Source organism: Taeniopygia guttata, chromosome 1A (assembly GCF_048771995.1).
Source record: "Taeniopygia guttata chromosome 1A, bTaeGut7.mat, whole genome shotgun sequence".
Taxonomy (NCBI): Eukaryota; Metazoa; Chordata; class Aves; order Passeriformes; family Estrildidae; genus Taeniopygia; species Taeniopygia guttata.
In genome coordinates, this window is record NC_133025.1 from 14,263,257 (window position 1) to 14,286,349 (window position 23,093).

Consider the following 23,093-nt stretch of genomic DNA (forward strand, 5'->3'; position numbering starts at 1 on the left):
CACAGACACTGCGGCTGCCGCTGTCCGCCCTCGTCGTCCCTAGGCTGCCCTTCCCTCATGCCATATCCTTTAAATCTTCCCAGCCTTCACCTCTCAACCGCCAGGACTTTCTTCTCCTCCAGCCCCTTTCCAGCCACTCCCACCGTTCATCTCCATATTTGCTCTTTTGCACCTGTTTCCTCTGCCCCTCCTTCTCCTTCCCAAATGCCACCTCGATGCCTCCACGTTGCGGTAAAGCGGCTGCTCTCTTCTCTGCATCCCTGCCTCGCCTCAGCCCCTGCAGGCGCTCCTGGCCGATCCCACTCCTGCTATCCAGCCTCTCCCTCGCCCTTTCGCGCTAGCAAAATGCTTTTTCAGCTATCATGAACCACCTGCGCTGGTGACTGTAGCAGCAGTAAACGATGGGGGCTTGTGTTTAGTCTCGACGTGCTTTATTCAGGTTTTTATTTTAGTTTGTATATCTGCACACGGTTTCCAGCTTTTTAACTAACGCTGAAGTGTGTTGAAGCGCAGGTGGGCGGTATCTGTGCATGTTTACATTTGCTTCACTTGTTTGGTCTACTACGGTCCTCTTTGTTATTATCTTTGATATCAACATTCTTCATAGCCCATACTCCTGGGAACTTTTTGCTGTCCTACATAATTTGTGGTTTGCTAAAGCATACCGATGTGGTTTCCTCACTTTGCACACATTAAGGGACTTAATATATCACCAGTGTTAAAAAGTTTTGGGGTTTTTGGGAAGACAGTTGTATTTTTGAATTGATGGCTGCATTTAAGTCCGGGGGTGCTTTGGGATCTTGTTAAATACTAACTGAAATGTGTAAAGCAGTAGCTGAGGGGCAGCCTGTTGGCTTACCTGCATGGTTTGCTCTTGGCAGCTGGATTTATTCCTCCTCATGAAACTCCCTGAGGTTATTGGCAGATATTTATAGGCTGTCACGACTTAGGTGTGATCAGGAGAGCAAAAAACACATGAGTAAGGAAAGGAGCACAGTTTGAGCTGGAGGAGTCTGGTACTTGATGGGTGCAGTGCAATTACTGTTGTGTCTCTTTAGCACAGTGCAGTCAAATACATAGTGTTAGTGTAATGGACAGTGTTATCACTACATAATTTTTCTCTGATTTTCCTAAATTCTGATTTTTTTTTCCCCCTGTGCTTTCTCTCATAAAATCTCATGGAGACATCTGTAGTTACGAATAAGACTATAGTGGTGCAAAGCTGCAAGCAGTTCTGTCCTGTGCCACTTCTCTGTAAGAGGTATCTCAGGGTGATGAGCACTAAAGCTGAGCTCATGTTTGTCCGTGAGCAGATGAGATTGCCTGTGAAAACATCTGTTGGGCATCTCTGCTGCAGAGCTAATAACCAGATCTATCAGTTTCTCCTTCCAAGCCTCAGTGTCGAGAGCATTTCAAGGGAAAATAGAGCTTAGCCAGAAAAATCCCTGGCTGCTCAATTATACCCTAGGACCTAGCCATGTCATAGTAAGAGCTTTATGTGCCTAAAGCTGCTTGCTTTCTGAGATGAGGGAACAAATGTACAATAAACATATTTTTAGCCTGGTTATTTATCTCTTGTAATATCATACTTCCTCCCTATTTTTTTCTTTTTGACTGTCTGATGCAGTTGTTATTTTAGTTCCCAAAATGATGGAAACAGAGTGATCACAATTCAGTGAGAACACTGGCATGTTGCTGCATGTTTGTTTCCTTCCTTCCTGCATCCCTAAAAAGCAAAAAATGGTCTGAATCTGTTCGTAGTCCTTTCTTATTTCAGGCTCCTTTTATTCTGAAATGCTGTAGATACCCAAAGAGTTGTTTAATTCAAATTGTGTATACTTTGGCATGCTATTGAAACTCTTTTGTTATTGATCTACTTTTTCCTCTAAACCATTAAAAAGAGTAAATCTGAATCAATGCTGCAAAATTCACTACTATCTCTTTCTAGGGTGTGGGCTTTATTTGCTTGCCTCACTATCAAAAACACTGGCATCTTCAAGCTGTGGGTTTTTTTTTTTTCAGATGTATGAAGATAAATGTCTGGTATAATTTATTTTTCTTTAAAACCTTATATTGAGCAACTTAAAAAAATCATTTCGATATAATCTAAGATCCTATTACTCCGTGAAAGATATTGGGAGAGCTCCCTTTTTGGCTGGGTCAGCTGGTTGTGGGCAGGCCGGCAGTAGCATAATGAGACTTAGAATTGTAAGGAAAAATCTGGAGATAAACTAATGTTGCAGTTACTAAGGCATAAAGCTTGTGGAGAGGCAGTGCCCGTTAGTTAATTCCACTAGCACAGGGAAAAGGACTGAGATTTTAGGTATACGTGAGCCCTTTTAATTTTTTCACTTCAAGTCTGAAGACTGGCTTGTGAGCTTAAAATCTTTCCTTCCCCATTATTATAGGCCACTGCCTTAAAGCCCTTTCCTTCACAGTTATTCCAAGATGCTGCCTCTTTCCAAACGCTGCCTGCTTCTATACCCGTAGCGGCCAAACCAGTATTAACACTGCAAGCCGCCTGACAGCCCTCAATCAGTTTGCTTTGGAGGGCACTTGACATCCATCGCTTTAAAAGATCACTCAATTCCTCGCGCGGCCAGGGATTCTCCGGGGCAGCACGTCGGGGTGGCACTGCCATGCCCGGGAGCCCACGAGGAGGCAGGGAGCTCGCGGCTATGCAGAGAGCCCTGCGAGCGGCGTGGGGCCGCGCTCCCTGCGGCCCCGGGGGCTCAGCCGCGGCTGCTCCGGCCCCGCCGCCTCCATCCGCTCCCGCCGCCTCCATCCGCGCCCGCTCCCGTCCGTGCCGGGCCGCGGCGGCGGCGCATGCCCGAGGGGCCGCGAGCATGCGCGCAGGGGCGGGCGGGGCGCTCCGCCGCTCCCGTCGGCCCGCGGCTCCCGCCGGGCGTCGGCGGCGGAGCGAGCCCGCCCGGCCGGCGGTGCCATGCTCAGCGGGGCGGGCTCCGGGCAGCGCGTCGCGGCTCGTCTCCCCCGTCCGGCCTCGCCCGCGGCGCTGGGCAGCGGCGGCAGAAGCGAGAGGTAGGGCAGGGCGGGGGCGCGGCCTGTCCCGTCCCGCGGCTGCCCGGTGCGTGGCGGCGGCGGGAGCGCCCGCGGCCCGCGCGGGTGTGCGGCTCCGAGCCGGCGGCCGTGGGCCTCCCTCGTGCCGTGCCCGAGCCCCCGGCAGGGGCTCAGGCGTGGCTGCGCTCCGCGCCCGTGGAGCGGGTGTTAGGACGCGCCCGTAGCGGCTGCGCTGCCAAGTTGTCTGCAGAAGGGAAAACTGCCCGAGCCCCTCGGCTGGGTCGGAGTTGCCGTGGCTTCGAGCGGGCCTCTGGTCTTGAGTGGCATTTGTGCTGTGCTTTGTCCCTTATTTATCGTGAATAATAATACTGATAAGGTTTCTTAACGCAGTTTGCTCTTGGATTCCCAATACCTTACTTTCATTGCAATGGACTTCGTATTTTTTTGTGTCAGTAGTACGCGTGTGGAGATGGGCAAGGAGAAGGGATCAGGTCTCCAGCTGGATTTGTAGCTGAAAGTGAGTCTGTATGGGATTAAAGAAATCAATGAACAGATTGCATATTTCTAGCTGGATTACAAAAAATCCACATACTTACCGATGCAAGGTGATTTAGAAAGTATTGTAGTAAAGTGCTCTCAAATTTCCTATGTTTGTGTTGTGCCTCTTTACTGTGTGCTCTTACACATGCGATAGCGGGGAAGATACTTGGAAAATGAACGGGTGGTATATTGGCTTCATTGCTGTATGTGTAGGATAACAGGCAAGCCCCACTGCTGTTGCCTCTGTGCTAACTAATGTTATGGCTTCAGTTGTGTCCAAGCAGCTACTTTGCCATATCTGTGCTTCCTGATTATTTTTTTAATGTTGTACAACCAAAAGCCTGTTCCAGCACTTATTTTCTCTGCCCACTCCAACTAGGGTTTCTTTGAATCTTGCGCAAAACACACGGTACCATTTTGTTGATCTCTGCACCCTGATCAAGTACAGAGTTTGTGTCTGAAGTCAGTTTGTGTAATGAGAAAGTTGCAGGCATAGATGATTTTTCTTGTGTGAACTTTCATTTCTCATAGAGCCTATTGCTTTGTTATTACATGGTACAAAGCCTGCTCAGCACCAGGAAGAGGCAGAGCAGGGAATAGATCTTAAGTAATTTCACTAGGACATGCCAGAGGCTTGATGTTCCCTTGAAACAGGGTAGATGAGTTCACGGATTTTTGTACAAGATGATGATGAGAGTTGTCTCATGTGTTGGCAGTGTAGGTTAGCTTGTCCACCTTAGTGTTTAAATAGGAACAATAAGATGCCATATTCTCAGAATACAGTAAATGCATGATGGCTTTCATAGCTTCAGAAATTCAGGGTGAAGTTCAGCAGTTCCCCAGAAGAAAAACAAGTGTCAGCTTGTTAAAACTTGCAGTGTATTGGCAGGACATATTTGCATGATTTGGAAATGGTTTTAGACAGTATTTCCAGGGCAAGCTGCTTTTCTCAGCATCCTGCTTCTTCACATGACTCCAAGCAGAGATCATGTCATGTACAGAAATGATTCTGAAGGATGGAGTTAGGATTTGATCCTTTACTTGCTTTGGGAAGTATTTTTGTAGAGGAAAAGAACAGTCATTTTATGATCATAATATTCTACACCTGTAAAAATGCAAAATGTACCTTTTTTTTTCCTTTAAGATATAGTTTGTGCCCACACTGGCTGAATGTAGGATCCCAGAGCAGTCTGAATTCCTCTGAAGTTTTTGCAGCCTATTAGATATTTCCTCCTAAGTGAGTGACTTCTGTGACCATCCAGTTGTCTAGCATGTGTTTCTTGAAAATGTATTTCTGGGGTTTGAATAGTCTTATTATTGCTTTATGTTAAAGCCAGTCAGTTTGAGCAATATTGCTTGTGTCTTTTAATCACAATTTATTCTCACATTAGAGGAAATATATGAAGGAGGAGGTGGAGGAGCGTGCTGAAGATGAGGCGACTGAATCGGAAGAAGACCTTGAATTTGATGAAAGAATTGGATGCCTTCCCAAAGGTTCCTGAAAGCTATGTGGAGACTTCAGCGAGTGGAGGCACAGGTAGGCCTTGTCGAGATGCTGATAGTGATAGAAACTTCAGCATGAGGAAGACAGGCATCTGTGTTCACTTGAAACCAGCCAAAATTGGTTTCTTGAATTCTTTGGTAGTCTGACTGAGCTCATCCCCTTCAAGTAAAGACATAGTAGCTTATGGAAACAGATGCATCCATCGCTCATCTGAAGGGAGATTTTTGTATAAAGTTGGTGAGACTGAACCCAATGTAAAGGTTAGAAATAAAAACTTCTAACCAGTTGCAACTGGAAGTGCACTGTGCCAAGGCTGTAATAAAACTTTCACATTTGTTGTCTCAGCAAGCTCTTTTCTTGGTGTCGGGTTTCTGGGTGAGACTGAGTGAGCATGATGATGGGAATCAACATTATGCTTTTGCAAAAAAAGAAAAATATTCTCCAGAGACAGATAAGTTGAGCATCAGGATGAAGAACAGTTTTCTAAAGCTTTTCTCTTGAAGGTGTACTAGATTTTAAGAGTAAGGAAAGCCCTTTGAAGAGCTAAACACTTTTATCCAGAAAATATGCTTGTACCGTCCCTATTAGTCACTTCTCTGAAAAAGCTGGAGCTGTAAAAAAGACCATTCTTTATGTACCTGATCATAAAATTGTGTCTTTAAGTTGAGCTGAGTTAGAGGCAGCCTGATTTGAAAATAGTGACTTCATTGGAATTATTTGCAGATAGGAAGCTGCTAGCATTTAGAAGTGGAGAACGAAAATCTCTCATGTGTGCTTATGCCTGAAGCTCAGTTGAATAAAAAGTTGAGGAAGCAATTGCAATCTACAGATAAGCCTTTGAAGTTGTTGTGCCAGTTATAGTGTAGAAGTAAATATCAGAAGGTTCTATATTACTTTGCTGTTTTCTCACATACAGTGATAATAATTAAAGAATTCTTGTATATAAAAAAAGTCTCAAAGAAGTGTTTAAGTAATGTTTGTTTCAGTTCCTGAGTAAACAAGTGTATTGCTTCTATGTTGTAATTTGCATAAAACCACCAAATGCTTAAAGAATCCTTTTTTGCAGTATAGCACCATCCTTCACAAGACCTTTGCTTTGATGAATGATGCCTTAAGGATTTCTCAACACCAGAAGTTACTTTAATGTTCTTTGGTTTTATCCCAGTAACCTTATAAATGACAATATAGGATTGTCTTTTTCTGTGCCATTGTGAAATCTGAATATAGGATTCCTGTTTCATTCAGGATTAAAGTGTCAGGCTTATTTTCTGATGTGATAGGGATCTAAAACATGCCAGGACTCTATTCTCAGACTTTCACAGCCTTCAGACCCATTGCAGAAGAAGTACTGGTCTCTAAAACAGGCTGAGATTCCAGCTCTGGGGCTGGGAGACCCCTCAGGAAAGAAAATTCCACAAGACTTTATTTTCCTGTTCAGAGCCACACATATGTTTGCTCAGAATTATCCAGAAAGCAGCTGTGGCTCTTGCTGTGATTCTGTGGCTCTGGATAGCTGATATGGCTCCAGCTGTCCTGTTGTTGCCTAGCCAGGGTGAGTCTGGCCTTCTGGTTCCGGAAGGAAACTGAGGAGCAGAATAATTAACTGACCAGTGCAGTTGACATGAAGGATTTCATATGTATGAAATCCTATTGTTTTCAGCTGACACTATTGTTGCATAGTGTCAGCTGAAAGCTAGAACTGGAAATATTGCTAATCCATGCTTCTTGTCTGATCCCCAAGGACAGTGCCTTCATTCTCTGCTCCCACCTCTGGCTTGTGGACCACCGTGTAGTGAGTTGAAGCCTATCAACAAGGAGCTTGTTTTTTCTCAGGTTGCCCTTCATGGATTCTACAGAGATATTCCACAGAACATAAATGAAAAAACCTTCAGTGCCAATAAGCTGTACAAATTGCCACTATGCTCCATAATTGAAGTGTTTTCAAGCTTATAAAAGCCATTATTTAATAAAAGGGGTGCTTCTGTGCATTTATTACTGTGTTTCTGACTGTGCAGCAGGGTGATCTTCGCCTTGCATTGTACAATTTTGCAAGTGTGATGAGTAGGCTGCCTTGGAGATAAGTGAAGCACATGTACCACTAAAATACACCAATTAGTTTTCATCCTAAAAATAATTGCAAGTTCTTCACTTATTGGTAAAATGGATAGCTGCCTGTTGCTTGTTGCCAGAGGGAGACTTGTGTGAAATATCGGGGTGGGAGTCATGACTATGCAGCTACACACAAGTAATATGATGCATCTTATTTCTGTTTTCTGCTAGCTTATTGAGTCTAAAACTTGATATTAAAAAGCAGTTATAAAAATTAACTTGTAGATAAGTGGAGGCTTGAAGGGACTTCAGGATGCACTACCTTCTTCTTTCATGTTGGAAGTTAGTATTGAGTCTTCCTAGACCATCCCTGACAATGATGTGTGTGTGCTTTATATGTGGACATCAATCTAGCCTGTTCTTAGATTTTCCATACAGGGATTTCACAACCTTCTAATCATTCCTGTATTTGACTGTACTTAAAAGGTACTTTCTTGATGCAAAGTACTTTCTTTTCACTTCTGTCTGAAAACAAGTACTATCAGTATAAAAACAACTCTCTAAGAGCATGTTTGGGTTTTTAAATCAAAGATACCAGTGTTGTACTGGTAATGCTCAACTTGTGGAATTATTAGAATTTTGTTCTGCTTATGTTTCTGAAAAATATTTCTCACAGTCTGAATTTCTACTTTTTTTTTCCTCTGACCAGTTTCTTTGATAGCATTTACAACGATAGCTTTCCTGACTATAATGGAGTTCATGGTGTACCGGGACACATGGATGAAATATGAATATGAAGTAGACAAGGATTTTACTAGGTAACATTATTTGTTATAATTCTTCTTAAAATGTTACTTGCCTGCATTTCAGGAGGGAATAGATTTAAAATGGTCATGTGACTTGAAAGCAGTTTATAATTGAATTTGCAAATTAAATACTACAGGGATTTGATTATTAATCTGTTGATTGTAGTGGGGCTTTTCTTCTATGTAATCTATTAATAAGATAAATTGAGATTTCTGCAGTGAAGAAGTCAAAATAGTGTAAGTTTGTTATTGAAGAACTCCCTTAGGAATTACTTAGTAACAACTCGGAGAACATTGGTAAGATGTAACTCCGTATCAGGTGAATAAACCTGCCCACTTTGGCTCGGGGCTTTCTCCAGTTCATGTGGTTCCTATGTTGCCATTATACTTTGTGCTGCTGGAGGTGAGCCTGAAGCACTCAGAACTTTGACTGCATTATCTAGAGGTTGCTACTAATTTTGTCTCCAGATACAGCCCCCCAGAGGATGTGTTTGCTCATGGATTCATGTGCCTGTCAGGACTTGTTTGCCTTTCTTCCAGAGCTGCTCGGGCACCCATTTTGTGCCCTGAACACCTTTAAAAGTTACGTGTTTGTGTCATGGCTTGACACTGGCACTCATGAACATAACTAAGTGAAACTGAACTGAAATAACTTTAAGAGCCATTTGGGTAGTTGCTGTGGTAACAGTCTAAAGATACATATATTAATTGGATGTCTTGTACATCAGAAATAAAGAAGGTTGCTGTAATGAAAAATAAAACCGGAAAAAATTTAAAGGAGATACATCAAAAACTCAAATGATAGTAGATCCATTCAGACAGCTGGGATTTCACATTTAGATATTTGCTAAAATAGATTATATCCCAAGTAAGCTATCACACGGGAAGGGTAGTCTATTAGTTAAGAGACTGTTATGGGATTTGGGCTGTCCTACTACAGATTCCCCAGTTTGATTGTGGGCTAATCACTCAGCTTGTGGTTCTTCACAGTTTGAACCAATGGAGACTGGTATAATTTTAACTGCTTTTCTCCTCTCTGCTGACCCTGTCTGACCCAAGTTGAGCCAGTGTTGAATCCCTTCCTTATGTGATTGGCTTGAGGTCAGCTAAATCCCAGAGGAAGCTCCCTGAGAATAGAACCCTGTGACTATAGTGAGGGGATTATTCCTTACAGTTCAAATTACTTTTGTGAATGAAACTACCATGAAAACCAATAGGAAATTCCCAAAATATTGGGGAATGCCACACAATCAGACTTCTGGTGTGGTGGATGTTATCTCTTAAGTTACAAGTGCTTTAACATGCTCTAAAAATCCATGTTGCTTCACCCAAATTTTAAACAGCTTTATATTTGTTAGTATAAATTTTGATACTTGACTGTATTTCTGCAAGTAGTCTAAGATTTTTTATTGATACTTGTACTCAGTGTTACTTAATGGTTTTTTGCCTTTTTTTCCTTTCCAGTAAATTAAGGATCAATATTGATATTACAGTTGCCATGAGGTGTCAGTGTAAGTATTCCATCAATGAAGGTCTTTAAACATTTTAAAGCCTCTTCAGAGAGCACACTTGCTCCCAATATAGTTGGATATTGTTCAGAATATTTTACCAGTGATCTTAATGGCATGTAGTGATCTTGATGACATATGACTCACTGAAAGAATTAGCAAGAAATGTAAAGAAGAATATCTGTGCCATCTCATTCTCACCTTGCAGAACCTTGCTTTTTCTGTCAGCAGCAGCATCTGTTCAGTCTCTCATTTGCTGAAATATTCTAAAAGCTCATTGTGAGACACAATTCAGCAGCAGGAATTTATAACAGCTTCTATTTATTTATGAACTTGGGATATATTAAACTGGTCTGCTGTTTAACAGTGCTGAAACCATCACGTAATTTCATCCTCCTTGTGAACATAAGAGGGATGCCTTCCTTATTGAAGGCAATACTTCATATTATTTTGACATCGTTTAGGTAATGAACTTTTATTGTGTTCAGTATGGCTTGTCCTGGACTGAGAGAAGAGAGAATACTACTCCTACCAGGAATGCAAGCAAATTTTCAGGATGTACTTTCGTTGCCTAGCTTAAACCTTGCATTAATTGTAATTAGTGTTAAGTGTAATTAACTTTAATTGTACATCAGTGGTTTTTTTGTTGTTTTTTACAAATAACCAAACTTTATCCTCTGATTTGACTAGTCTTGGTCTCTGTTCAGTGCTTGTAAAACAGGAGAAAATATTTATGCATAGCAGATCCTAGAAAGCTTGTATATGTGGTTCATACAACTTCTCTGTAGGTGTTAGATCAGTGAGAAAATACTGCAAATCTGAGGAATTTGTGGTCAATGTCCTTCAGCTGATACTGAAGGTGAAATAGGTTGAAGGAACAATAACATATACTGAAGTTTAACACTGTGAAACTTCATTTCAATTTGAATTTTTTTTTCTTGTCCTTGATTGTCTGTGTGACTTAGTATGTCTCCCTCTTTGAAATAGATGTGGGGGCTGATGTTCTGGATTTAGCAGAAACAATGGTTGCCTCTGCAGATGGGTTAATCTATGAACCAGTAAGTTGATTCTGACCTTTTTGTTTAAAAATTGAATTCCTCTTCATGCAAAGCACTCCTGATTATAGCTCTATACCCACACCCCAGTTCTCTTCTGGTTTTCATGGAGGGGATGCATTCTGTGTTTTATTAAATATGTTATTTTTGTTTCAGGTACCATTTGAGCTCACCCCACAACAAAAAGAATTGCAAAGGTAAAGCACTGAGAGGCATGTTTATGGTTTGTATTAGAGGTACAGGACACAACTATGTCTTGAATCTAATAGCTCCTGCTTGTAATTTAAGAATGCAAACATGTAAAAAGATACTATGTTACTTTTCTTTCCTCACTATTTAAGATCTCTGTTATGGAAAAAGAAAATTTGGTTTGGATTTAACTGTTCACTGGGGTCATGCTGTTGCAACCCAAGATGTATGGACTTGCTCAGCTTCTGTTTCCAAATGAATAGCACAAGTAAAAATCACAGAATCAAATGTGTAAAGTGGTATCTAAATGTCAAAGCTGAGCCGTTGTAACAAATTGGCACATTCTTGCAAAACAAATTAATTATTTCCTATAACTTAATTGACACAATTTTTATCACTTTAATATCTTGGTGGTGTGTGTGCCTGCTATAGTGATAATCTTGTACTAGTACTGAAGCTTACTTGGAGGTCTGGCTAGTTTTAGTATTTTGGTAACACACTGTTGTGAATACCTGAGCTTTAAATTCTGTATAAAATATTATTCCCAAAATTTAATGTAATGCTTGATTAGTGTCATTAACTTTGATAAGTTCCTGATATGCAACCTGCAGTTGAAGCCAATAATGAATTGTGAAGCTAGATTTTGTTTTACTGTTGCATGCTTTCACACTTGTCTCTAATCTTTAGGATGCTGCAACTAATTCAGAGTAGGCTGCAGGAAGAACACTCTCTTCAAGATGTGATATTCAAAAGTGCATTTAAAAGTGCTTCTACAGCACTGCCACCACGGTAAGAAAAACTAGGATTTTGTGTTATTATTCCCCTTTCCTACAACCCTGTGAATTAGATGTAACATTTTATTGTGGTTATGATTCCACAAGGCAAGTTTGTAAGAAAAGATCTCACTGCTTTTTAATGAGTTTTAAAATAGTGTACTTGATACTTGCTTTGAGGAGCTGTTGTTTTATGAAAACCTCTGGGGTTTCCAAACTGGAGAAGGTTTCCAGGTTTTCTGTGTGTGCTTACACATGTATATACAGACATGAGTAAATGTATGCACATACCTGTTTATTCCATGTGGTTTGATGCCTCCTCCTTAATGGGAGTTAGTAATGCCAAAGCAATACCAAAGAGTCTTTTTTTAGAACTACCATAATGCTTCATAATTTTAAAATAATCAACCTTTGAATACAAATGTGTTTTGTTAGTAAATTCTTGTGTCTAAGATAACACTGTTAAAGATTGTGTGGAGAGAGCTTGCTGTTTTCACTTCATTCCAGCTACTCAGAAATGTTAAGAGATTAGTGCATAGAATGTTTGGTCTGCTGAATCTAAATGCTATGTGATTTTATTTTTTCCCCCAAGGGAAGAGCACTTTCTACATGAAAGCTGAAATTCTCTCCACTTAGAAACAGCACTAAACAAAAAAAAAAAAAAAAAAAAAAAAAAAAAACCAACCCCAAACAACTGAATAAAACAAAGCAAACACCAAAGCTGCCATACACATTTCTTGTGTTGTAATCTCCCTTCTGAGAACCAAATATATTCCTCCTTCCTAAGCTGCAGATGGCTCAAAAAATCTTTTTTTCTCATTTGCTTGATGTCTTCGGATTAATTAAATCCTTCTGTGCCTTCTGTGTTGCTCATTAGTGTAGTATCTGAAATGGTATTTATGCTTGAGATGTGTTTAAAAAAACTTGGTTTTCATCTCCCTCTAAAGAGCAGAATTGGAAATAGATTTTGTGTTGTGGACATCACAAGATAAGTGAGGAGTGGAGGCTTTTGTAAAGAATAAAGTTATTCTTGCTATGGTGCTATTTGTGTGACCAAAATTTATTTGGTTCTGTTCATTGTAGCATTAAAATTTTCCCAAGGAGCCATTTTTGGTAAAAGGAAGTGCAAAATATAAATCCCTGGGGCAGACATGCTTATGGTCTAATGTTCTCTGTTTGTTCAGATATCATAAGGCAGCATTGTAGGCCAGATCTCCTAACACAAGTATGAATGAAAGCTCATTGGTTTCATCAGCCTGACCTTTACTAGTTTCCCTCCCACCATCTCTGCTATAATTCCAGAAGAATACAATAAGGACAGGTAGATGATAGTGATGTGTCTTTATGCTAGGAAAATGAGGTCTAACTGTATTGCTGTTATTTCTGCTAGACAGTGAATATTCTCAAGTACTTCCAATGTTGTTTTTATTTAAACAGGGAAGATAATTCCTTACAGTCTCCAGATGCATGCAGAATTCATGGTCATCTCTATGTCAATAAAGTGGCAGGGAACTTTCACATAACTGTGGGCAAGTATGTTCTGTCCAATTCGTGAAAATAAAAAATCCCTTGACTTCTACATTCTATATAGTGCATGTGTGTATATGTTTGTGTGCTTTTATGCTTCAGTTAATGACTGGGTTTTATTGACCTTCCTGTACTTATGCTTGGTATTTTTTCCATGTAATACCTATTCTTGCACTGTTAATTTTCTTCATAAATACCAAAACTGTGCAGTGCACTGTTGCGTGTAATGTAGTCATCATGAATTTCAGTGTTTTATAGGATGGAAACTCTTGAAAGTTGCTTTGTCAGAGAGCAAATGCAGAGTGCAGTTAACTTGCTTACTCACAGAACAAATATGGTCAAACTTTTGTTAGTCACTTGAGCAGTTTGGCAGATTTTAATATCGTAGGACTTGGTGACTCTTCCAAAAGTGTAGTGACTTGATGAGATCTTGATATTTCTAAAAATGCAAGACACTAGTTTTGTGTAAGAAGGTTTTTGTGAGTCCAAGATTCCTGACCTTACTGTTCAGTCTGTACTTGACAGTAATAAAAATGTCGTATTTAGGTTTTATATAGATATACACAATAGATATCAGTCTTTAAAACATATATACATATATATATGTATGTGTGCTAAATATACTTAAGCATATATATGTTATGTTATACATATGAGGATATGTACATATTTTATAAAGTATTTCTTGAAATAAAGGAGATTAGGTAATTTTTCTACATAGTCCTCTCTGGATTCATAAAACATTTGTTGCTTTCTTCAGGGCAATACCACACCCTCGAGGCCATGCACACTTGGCAGCACTTGTAAGCCATGAGTGTAAGTTCCTTCTATCATCTCCATACCAACATGGTTCATTTCAGAGTGCTGTCTTCTAGTTCCTGTTAGGTTGCTGTTTTAAAGATGTTCTAGCTGCGCAATTGCATTGCAAAAAAAAAAAAAAAAAAAAAAAAAGAAGAATATTCTTTGCAATGATCTGTCTCCTTAACAATTTGCTTTTATACATTTAGAATAATCAGGATTATCTTTAGGTTGCTTCTATAGTAATGATAACATTGGAATCTCAGATGTACTTTGGTGTAACATAGATAGCATATGAAATTCCTGTATTTCAGTCCAAACTACCTCCTTCCTCAAAGACCTTTTTAAAAGGTTGAAAATTTTTAACTTTTTTCCTTAGAAACCTAATTTCTGGATTATGAGTCTAGATATTAAATGTGTGTTGCTGCCTTACTTTATGTGAAGCAAAGGTGGCATACTGTGAAAAATTAACTTGATCAAACTATTTACAGTTGGTTAAGCCTCCAAATACCCATGAATTTATGTTAACGCAACTTTAATAATTTTATACATCCTAAGTACCTGCCAAATAAGCAGTGTAGTGACTTGGCAGCTGCCTTATACTTCCTCTGTATATTTAATTTACTAAATTTTCATCTTTTTAATGCAATTGCTTACAAAAACGTGAACTGTAGAATAATAGAAGTATTTGGCCAACTAGTAATTCTCTGTTATAAAATTATAAGTCTGTTTAGCTCCATCATTGATTAAAATATAGTTATGATTTGGTTTAGAAACTTTTCTAGAAAAATTTAACTTTTTTGTTAAATATTTTGGATTTCAGTTTTCTCTAAAGTGTGGATAGATCTAATGGTGTGTACAATAGTGTTTGGTAAACGCATAATTAGAATATTTCAGTGTCAGAAATAGGTGGTGCATCTTTTTCTCTATGTACAGAATCTCATAGTTTAAAAATGCTTTATTTCTCTATATTGTCTTTCAGCCTATAACTTCTCCCATAGAATAGATCATTTGTCATTTGGAGAGCTTATTCCAGGAATTATTAATCCATTGGATGGAACAGAAAAAATTGCATCAGATCGTAAGTGTTGTGTGTTTAAAAAAAAAACAACAACTTGTTTTGTTGAGTTTCTCAATAGTTACATTTAAAGTATTATCATTTCTCATAAATGTTGTGATTGATAAGCAGCATGTCATGCTAAATTTGGTAGTGAGCAGTACCCTGTTCAGTTATCTACATGACATCTTAAATGGGCATTTCTTTCTAATATCTGCATGGCTGTTCTGTGCTGTTTCCTTGAAGGCGATTTGCAGTTTTTTCCTGGTTTGTTATGAAGTTACAATATGTCTGACCAATCGCAGCAGTATGTTACAGCGGAGAATCATAGATCTGATTGTTGTCATGATGGGGAAAAATAAGCCTGATTTGGTTTAAAAAATAGCACCAGTCTTAGATTCCATTCCTGTGGTTTGTCCCTTCCACAGTGTGTTTTGTGATGAAACGGGATGGGTTGTGTAGCACTTTGTTTCCTCATGTACAAATAAAGGAGTAGTAACCTGCCTCATCCCACCACCGGCATTCCCTGTGAGAGTGAACCCCAGAGCCTTCTACAGCCGCTGTTGTCTCAAAGCCAGTTGGTTCCTTGGCTCTTACAGCCAGAATGGTTTTGTGTAGCTGAAATAAATTGCTTCAGTCTATTGGTGTTTGTTCCCTTAGGGAATTGCACAAAGAGCAAATGTATGAGCATGCTGATAGCTCTAGAAGTGTAATTGAGAGAAAATCTGTAACCAGTTTAGAAGGGCTTCCAGCACTGTAGATAAAATTCAGTGGTCAAAATCTATTCAGACCACTTTGAGATTTGTATATATCATGAAACATGTGACAGTGTAAAATTTGTTCTAGAGCCCTGGAAAACACTACCTGTGTGTTTCATTTGAAGCTTTGAGTGGCCTGACCTTAGTGAATCTTTTCATTACTTGGGAAAAATGTAAATTTCTATAAATGGAATATATGTCTTTTCCATGGAAACTAACTTTGTGGAGATGGTGCTGAAATAGTTTTGGCAGTGCTGGCATTCTTTGAAGAATGTTCCTAGTGCAAATGGCGTAGCTGATTTATTGTTTCTTTGATTTATTTGTGAATATCTCAGATGGCCTTTGACTCTGTTCCTGATTCAACAGTCTAAGATTTTTTTTTCCTTCTAGACAATCAGATGTTCCAATATTTTATCACAGTTGTGCCAACCAAACTCCATACATACAAAATTTCAGCAGAAACTCATCAATTTTCAGTGACAGAAAGGGTAAGTAGAATAAAGAAAAAAGCCCATAAAGAGATGAAAAAAATCTAAAAAGTGACTGTTCATAACAAAAGTTCAAATGTGAAACTAGTACCATGGTTTTGAAAAGTACTCTAGCATCAAGAGACTATTTGTAGAACATTCTAGTACACTAGATTTATCTGTAAATCATACAGCAACGATGGTGAAATATATATATATGTGTGTGTGTGTGCCCTTGGTGCCAATGCAAACTTCCTCTATTAATGTTTCACATCTATAGATCTGGAGTCTGATATTAGAATTAATGATAGACAGTAATTTCCACTTCACTGGATGCTAATAGTGGTGGTGGTGAAATCCTCCAAATTTTAGGTCTCTAACCTGGTATGTAGCTTTACAAATCTTTAATTCACCTTTAGCTTTTTATCCATGTGGGAAGCAAACAAACATGCAGCTTGCTTGAATATCCTGAACTTGGTTGTGGAGTGTAAGAAATGGAAACAGGTAGTTTGTATGAAAAACTGATCACACAGTAACTGTCTCAGTTGTCTTGTTTAACCTTTGTTGAACCACCAAATTTAATTACTCTCAAGACTAGAGAGCTTCCACTTCTGGGTTTTGAGAGGCTTTTAATTCTGAATCCATCACATGGGTAGTTACTGCAGCATAGTATATATTATAAAGTACTAATTTAAAGACTGCTGTGAATAGGAAAAAAGCCTTGCGTGTACTGGCTAGATGTCTTATTTCCAGATACTGAGCTCTGTTTTCATCTTTTATTCAAAAGCCAAAGGAAAAAAAAAAAATCTTTCTGAAAAGTTTAATTAAAAATGACAGATAAAGTGAGAGGTGAGAAGAGAGCCTTGGGTTGAAAGAAAATGTGGGTATTAGTAGGATGGCAGCTGTATTACAGATTGTGATGTTCTCCAAGGGAGAATTTTTTATTTCCTTACAATTCCATGTTGTGCTTCTGAAAAATACTGAGGTAGGGGAAGTAGATAGAGGTGGTGTCTTGATGCTCAACTTCGGACATGCAGGCCACTGAAGGGAAAGGTTTGCTGCAGAACTCATGAAAGCTGGACTAAGGAGACAATGAAGAGGAATTTCATAATGCAGTATACACCCACCTCCTGCTGGTTTATCAATCTGCTTTGTGTTTTCTGTGCACAATCTGCAATAACTAAGGTATTCCTTAGACTTCTGTATGGCAGTCAAGAGTTTATCTTATGGTTCCTGTTTTTTCATGTTGTATTGAGTTTTTCTCTTTTCCTGTGTAAGAGTGGTTCTTTCAATTAACTGTCCAGTCTAAGTTAGCTCTTCAATTTTTAGTGGGGATTGCTACAACCACAGGTTGCTTTGGAGAAGATCCTGTAAATAATAGAGATAAAGTGTCCATTATGTACTTGTTTGCTCTTGCTGCCTCAGTATCCTGTTGCTTCCAAAGCTTACTGTGTTTACTCTTAGGGAACCAAATACTTCTATTAGATGAGCTGAGAAAGGTTACTAAGAACAACAATTCACTGAGCACCTTAGTGCATTTATTTTGAAAGAGCAGGCACATATGCAGACATGGAAAAAGGTGGTCAGACAGCCATGGCTCAAACTTGCAGTGAGGTTTAATTGCCAGTGTTGAGCACAGGGGGAAGCAGAGTTTGAGAGGTGGGGGCCGAATCTTCTCTACTATACTTGATGATTGAGTTACTGTAGTTATTTATATTAAAAAGATTTAATTCTAGCAAGGCTTCACTGAGCTATCTGATACAAGATTAGTAATTTTTAGCAGATTTTAGCAAGAATTTTAGAAGTAGCAGTAGAAGCTGGAAGCAAATCAAAAGGGTTTGCAGAAGAATTCTTTTTCTTTTAAGGGTAGAGTTTTGTGTGTTCTATTTAACTTCATATTATTTTTCCACCATTTGACCTCAAAAGACCAGTAAGGCTTAGGGAAATAACAGAGGAAAAGCAAGCAGAAGTAGAGTTTTGTCCTTTGCCAGTGGCAAGGTTCTGTTTAACTACTTTTAGTCTTCTCTTCCTTTTTAATATGACTGATCATCCATTTCCAAATGCTGACAGTTGTCATGCTTTGAAATATGGAAAGCATTTCCTACTGGTTTATTTAACCATTGCAAAGTTTTTGGGACCTGTTATCATTACTAACACAGTATTTTGGCATCCTTTTAATTTTGGTGTGGTAGCAGTATGGTTTTTGACAGTGTTAGCTAACTGAAGAAGTTACTTAACCTGCATTTACCAAAGTGGTATTCTGCTTTTTATTTTGTACCATATTCTGCATGTTTTTGAGCACAAGCTGTTAAATATACAGAGAAGTATTGCTTTTCTGTTCGGTCCTGTTTATCTTGTCTTTTTGGTTCTTACTTGCTTAGGCATAGCTGAGTTTGTCTTCAGTTCGTTATGTTCTTTTCTGCTGTCCTTACGTATTTTCAGCCAGACTTACCTGGCAGTGCATTTATCAACACCTTTCACTAACAAGAAAATGACAGCAGACTTTTGAAAAAAGCTAGTGTTTAAGGTGTGTTCTGTCCTGAAACTGTCTTTAAAAAGTATGTATTTATAGCAGTCATACTCTCCTCTTTGGTGTCTTTTGGTTTGAGAATTTGGCAAATGAAAAGAAAGTAGAAATTCTAAGAGTAGGACTGAGGTGCCACATAGTCATAGTGAGTTTGGGGTGTTTATTTATTTATTGAGGTGTATTTCTTGCTGTGTGACTGTTGTCTGATATGATGTGACAGACAAAAAGTTTGAAAAGAGGCTTTTGCCAATAAAGGTTGGACCAGGTGTTCCTTGAATTACCAGGTTGGAAGGTGTTCCTTCCAACCTGGTATTCTATGATTTATATAAATCCTCTGAGGATTCTGCCATTGCTAAGGCTGTTGAACAACATAAATCTTATTAAGGTCTCATGCTGAGTTAAGTGATTCATAGTGGCTAATAAAGTAGGAAGAGCTGTGGCAGGTATTACACCAGTGCACTACCCTGAGTTCACAGGCTAGGCCAAGACTGTGGCATTATCCTCATAGGTACCAACACCAATCCAGTTATAAACATCCTGTTTAAAGGACCATGTGAGCAAGTCTTGACAGAATATAATAGTGAATACCTAATAGTGAATACTGATATGCAGCACAACAGACCAGTGACCAGGAAAGTAAACTTTTAGTTTATAATGTTTGACTTTTAGAAGGTACTGATCAAAGTGGCCTTGATACTCCCCAGTCTTCTGTTCGTTCCTAACTATTTCGTTAAATAACTCTTTGTCATCCCATCTTGTAACACTGATTTCCTTGTGACTAATAACGAGTGTGACTAACAAGTGTTTCTGTCTTTTCTTTCAGGAAAGAGTAATTAACCATGCAGCTGGCAGCCATGGCGTTTCAGGAATATTCATGAAATACGACATCAGTTCACTTATGGTGACAGTGACAGAAGAGCACATGCCTTTCTGGCAATTCTTAGTGAGGCTCTGTGGCATTATTGGTGGAATTTTTTCAACTACAGGTGATAATCAGTGCATTTCTTCTTAAGTTCTGTCACTTTTTTTTTTTTATCATGGTGATTGCTATGGATAAGTTATAGGGAGTCCTCTTAAGAGACTTAAGACAAAGTGCTCATTTGTGTGCATTGAAATGTGCCACTAAGGCTACCCAGTTTTGGTGTCCCAGTATGGCATTTCTGGTGTTCTGATGGCCTGTTGTTTCCTTTTTGGTAATGATAGCAAAGTTAATTTATTTCTGGAAGAGCAAAGCTATATCTGTCTGTAGATATGTAGATACCTATGCATATGTGTGTACACACATACATACTGATATTCTGTGTTTGATTTCCTGTTGTTGGGATCCAGTAATTAAATCAGTGACAAAAGCTGAGCTAAAACTTCCATCTGAAGTAATTGGGAAAATTTTCCTTATCAATGTACTGATGGATTTGCTTCATCAAAGAAATTAAATTAAATTGAAAAGGCACAATTCACTTACTGGTCAAGACATAATAGGGTATCTGGATTACAAGTTATTTCTTTCCTTGGCTCCCGTAGGAAGAGAGCTCAGTAAAGAGGCTTCAAACTAAGAGCTGCTTTTCAAAGTAGATATTTCTGTCACACACAATGTGTTTTCATCCATGAAAGCAGGCAGAGGGAATTACATTTATTTGGAAGCTTTGCTTTCTTGATGCATTTCAGAATGTTTGAATTCTCCCCTTCCCTGCTTATGTATGGGTTTACTTCGCCGTGTCCTAAGTAAGGTACATAGCTTTGTTGCAATGCTTCCATAAATAATACATTTTTGCTACTGGTGACAATTTAAATCTTGTTTGATGTTGCAGGAATTTTACATGGCTTTGGAAGATTTGTAGCAGAAATTATTTTTTGCCGTTTTAGACTGGGCTCTTACAGATCCACATCGGTAAGGAAAACTTCCTCTAAGCATTTCTCTAAGTGAACAGCTAAGGATGGATGATAAAGACAACTCTGGGATTTGATCCTAGGAGAATTTAAGATATTTGCAATAAACCCTCCCCTTGACATGCATATTGGCAGAGATTTAACAGCTTTCAAAAATAGTTGGAAAACCTAAAGTGTAAGGAAGTAAGAGTTCTCTAACAAACTGAATTAATGCAGCTCTGTCCTTAGTATATTCTTTTTATTTTCATATTGCTCCAAAAATTACATGTTTCCCAGTCCTAGTTGGTCTCCCTGTCCTGGTTTTGGTTTCACATACCCTTTTGCTTGGCCTGCACACTGAAGAAGAGGCACTGTGTGCTGCAGAGGTTCAGTGCTGTTCCTTATTGCTCTGCAGGCTACTGCCAACCAGCATGAAAGAGCTGAGCCTTCACCTTTCTCTTCTTTAGTTAATACGAGAATTGCTTCTCTAACAACTACTTGTTTTTATATTACTTCTATTTTTCCCATTTAAGCCTGTAGATACCTTTGAGACCTCTGCCTTTTTCTCAAATTTGGTTGAAGTTTGCCAGCTGGCAAGGTTATGTGAGTGGGGAGAGAGGAAAGGCAACCAAATTTGTATAATATTTCTATGAGAGGCCAGGTAAAAGGCATCCAGGAAACGCGCAAGGATAAAGAAATGCGTGCTTTTGAGGAGGGAGGGTGAAAATTCTGTTTCTGGTCAAGCCATTAATAACACCTTGTTTTTCTTTCACCAGGTTCCACTTCCTGATGGCCACACAAGCAACCACTTACCTCTAATTACAGACAATAGTACACATTAGCCTCCTGAGAAAATTTTTTTCTTCCTGCCTGATACAGACTTTTTTATAATAAAGAAAACATTGTGCAATATCCTGAGACAGTGCTGATGGGCAGCAAAAATTGAAGCCTTTACAAAAAAAAACCTCCAACAAAACAATTTGTGTAATTTTTTGTCTTTGAGTACACGTGGAGACATAGGAAACTGTGAGATCAGTGAGGTGGATGATCTTCTGGAGAGCGAAGGAGTGTTGCTGCCAATACAGTATTCGTGGTTGAGCTGAACGTCTTTGTCGTGGCTGCCACTGTGACCACTGAAGCATCTTAGTGATGCCTGGGAAGGCTGCAGGCCCCAAGGAGAAAAGTACAAGTGGGATGTGTGGAAGGGCTGGCAGCAGCCACAGAGAGACAGTAACAGAGCTGGAGTTTCTCTTAAGTGTGCAAATGGGGGATTGGCTTTTCTTGGGTTTTTTTATAATGCTGGAGCTGAGGGCTTTCATACAGCTGGGGAGCAATCCTGGAAAATTCTGAAGAAGATGGGAAACGAGAGTAAGTAAGGAGGAGCCCAAGCCATGATATTGGTCACAACCACTGCCTTTTTGCAGCCCCACCATTCCTTAATGGAAGAAACGTGGAGCAGAGGAGTTCCTCTGTTTCCACACAGCCGCTGTGCCAGCAGTGAGTGTTGTTTCTGGCATTGGTGCAGCAGCACCCAAGTGTGCCAGGAATGCATTCCAACCTGGACAGCTTTTGGACTTGGAATAAGAAGCCCTTTTAAGTAAGGCATTTGACTGTGGTCTTGATAGAAGGCAGGACTCCCTAGTAAAAATGTCAGGAAATCTTTGTATGCCTTTTTCTTGATAAAAAAATTGCTCTGATGGAATCTTTGTTGTAGCTGGGCTGCTAATGTGGGGGCTGTGGGAACATCCACATCCTGGAAATGGGGAGGGGAAGGGAGAAGGGGGCAAGAAGCTGCCAGTTCAGGCTGGTTGGGAGGTCTGCTAGGCCAGGCATGGAGTGTGGAGCTGGTAGCAGGTGACTTCAGGGAATCTGAATCATATTGCTGCAGACCGATGATGAGACAGGATCTGCAGAACTAATCCTTGCTGTTCATTAAGGTTTTTGTAAATTAAATGAAGAGAGCAATATTGTGTTGTAAATAGGCTACTGAGAAAGAATGTTATTAATGCAAATGGTGCTTTGAGAAGTGGAACATCATGTTACTGCTGAACTGGTGTACACCTGTGGTTGAACAGTTACTCCACCAGTGTAAAAAATTATTAATACGATTCCTTCTCAGCAAAACTGATTTAATAATATGTTAGAAGATTATGCTGATCCTGGCCTTACTCACCATGGAATTAATATTTTAATTAAGAGGACTAATTACAGAAAAATAAAAATCTCTGTGGCGTTGTCAGATTTTGCTGACTTTCATTAATGTACTTTCTAGAACACTTGGACTTTATTGATGAGCATAGTGTTAATAATATGGCTGATTTGCTATGCAAAGTGAAGGGCTTCCTAAAAAGAAATTAAACAGTAAATAAAATGTGGGAAATAAGGAAAGACTTTTGTTGAATTTGGCTATTGAGAAAAAAGTTAAAGGAAGTTGGATCCTTAGCGACGACAGCCAGGTTTGGGGTTTTCTCTTCTGTGCTTTGTTTTTTAATATTGATTAATCAAACTCCAGCAGCTTGAGAGACTCTTTGGTTCCCATTTCTCTTTGGCTTTTCCTTCTGAGGTTTCTTTCCTACTTCTGCTCATACTGGTTCTGCTTTGGGCTTTTCCTAACACTTGTTTCTTATCTGCCTGGAACAGACTGTACTGGT

At 39.3% G+C, this 23,093-nt stretch overlaps 1 protein-coding gene across 2 annotated transcripts; it reads left to right on the forward strand.

Annotated features, from left to right (window-relative positions):
- Nucleotides 1-123: 123 nt before the first annotated feature.
- On the forward strand, nucleotides 124-22,681 carry ERGIC2 (ERGIC and golgi 2). 2 transcript variants are annotated; one of them, XM_030292043.4, is made up of 14 exons: nucleotides 124-231; nucleotides 4,950-5,095; nucleotides 7,821-7,929; nucleotides 9,382-9,428; nucleotides 10,413-10,483; nucleotides 10,637-10,677; nucleotides 11,357-11,458; nucleotides 12,880-12,975; nucleotides 13,730-13,785; nucleotides 14,750-14,848; nucleotides 15,973-16,070; nucleotides 19,400-19,562; nucleotides 20,385-20,464; nucleotides 21,219-22,681. In XM_030292043.4, the coding sequence occupies exons 2-14, from the start codon at nucleotides 4,990-4,992 to the stop codon at nucleotides 21,282-21,284; spliced, it is 1,134 nt and encodes a 377-aa protein (XP_030147903.4). In that variant the 5' UTR covers nucleotides 124-231; nucleotides 4,950-4,989; the 3' UTR covers nucleotides 21,285-22,681. The 2 variants fall into 2 exon arrangements, with proteins under 2 accessions (XP_030147903.4, XP_012424344.5); XM_012568890.5 differs by lacking the exon at nucleotides 124-231 and adding an exon at nucleotides 2,843-3,039.
- The last annotated feature ends 412 nt before the right edge of the window (nucleotides 22,682-23,093 follow it).

What these genes read in the sequence shown, in the direction of transcription:
- ERGIC2 (XM_030292043.4), top strand. Translation starts at nt 4,990, where the DNA reads ATGAGGCGACTGAATCGGAAGAAGACCTTGAATTTGATGAAAGAATTG. An exon ending in TTCAGCGAGTGGAGGCACAG is followed by an intron (nt 5,096 to 7,820) that starts GTAGGCCTTGTC and finishes TCCTCTGACCAG; the next exon opens with TTTCTTTGATAGCATTTACA. An exon ending in TCTACAGCACTGCCACCACG is followed by an intron (nt 11,459 to 12,879) that starts GTAAGAAAAACT and finishes TTATTTAAACAG; the next exon opens with GGAAGATAATTCCTTACAGT.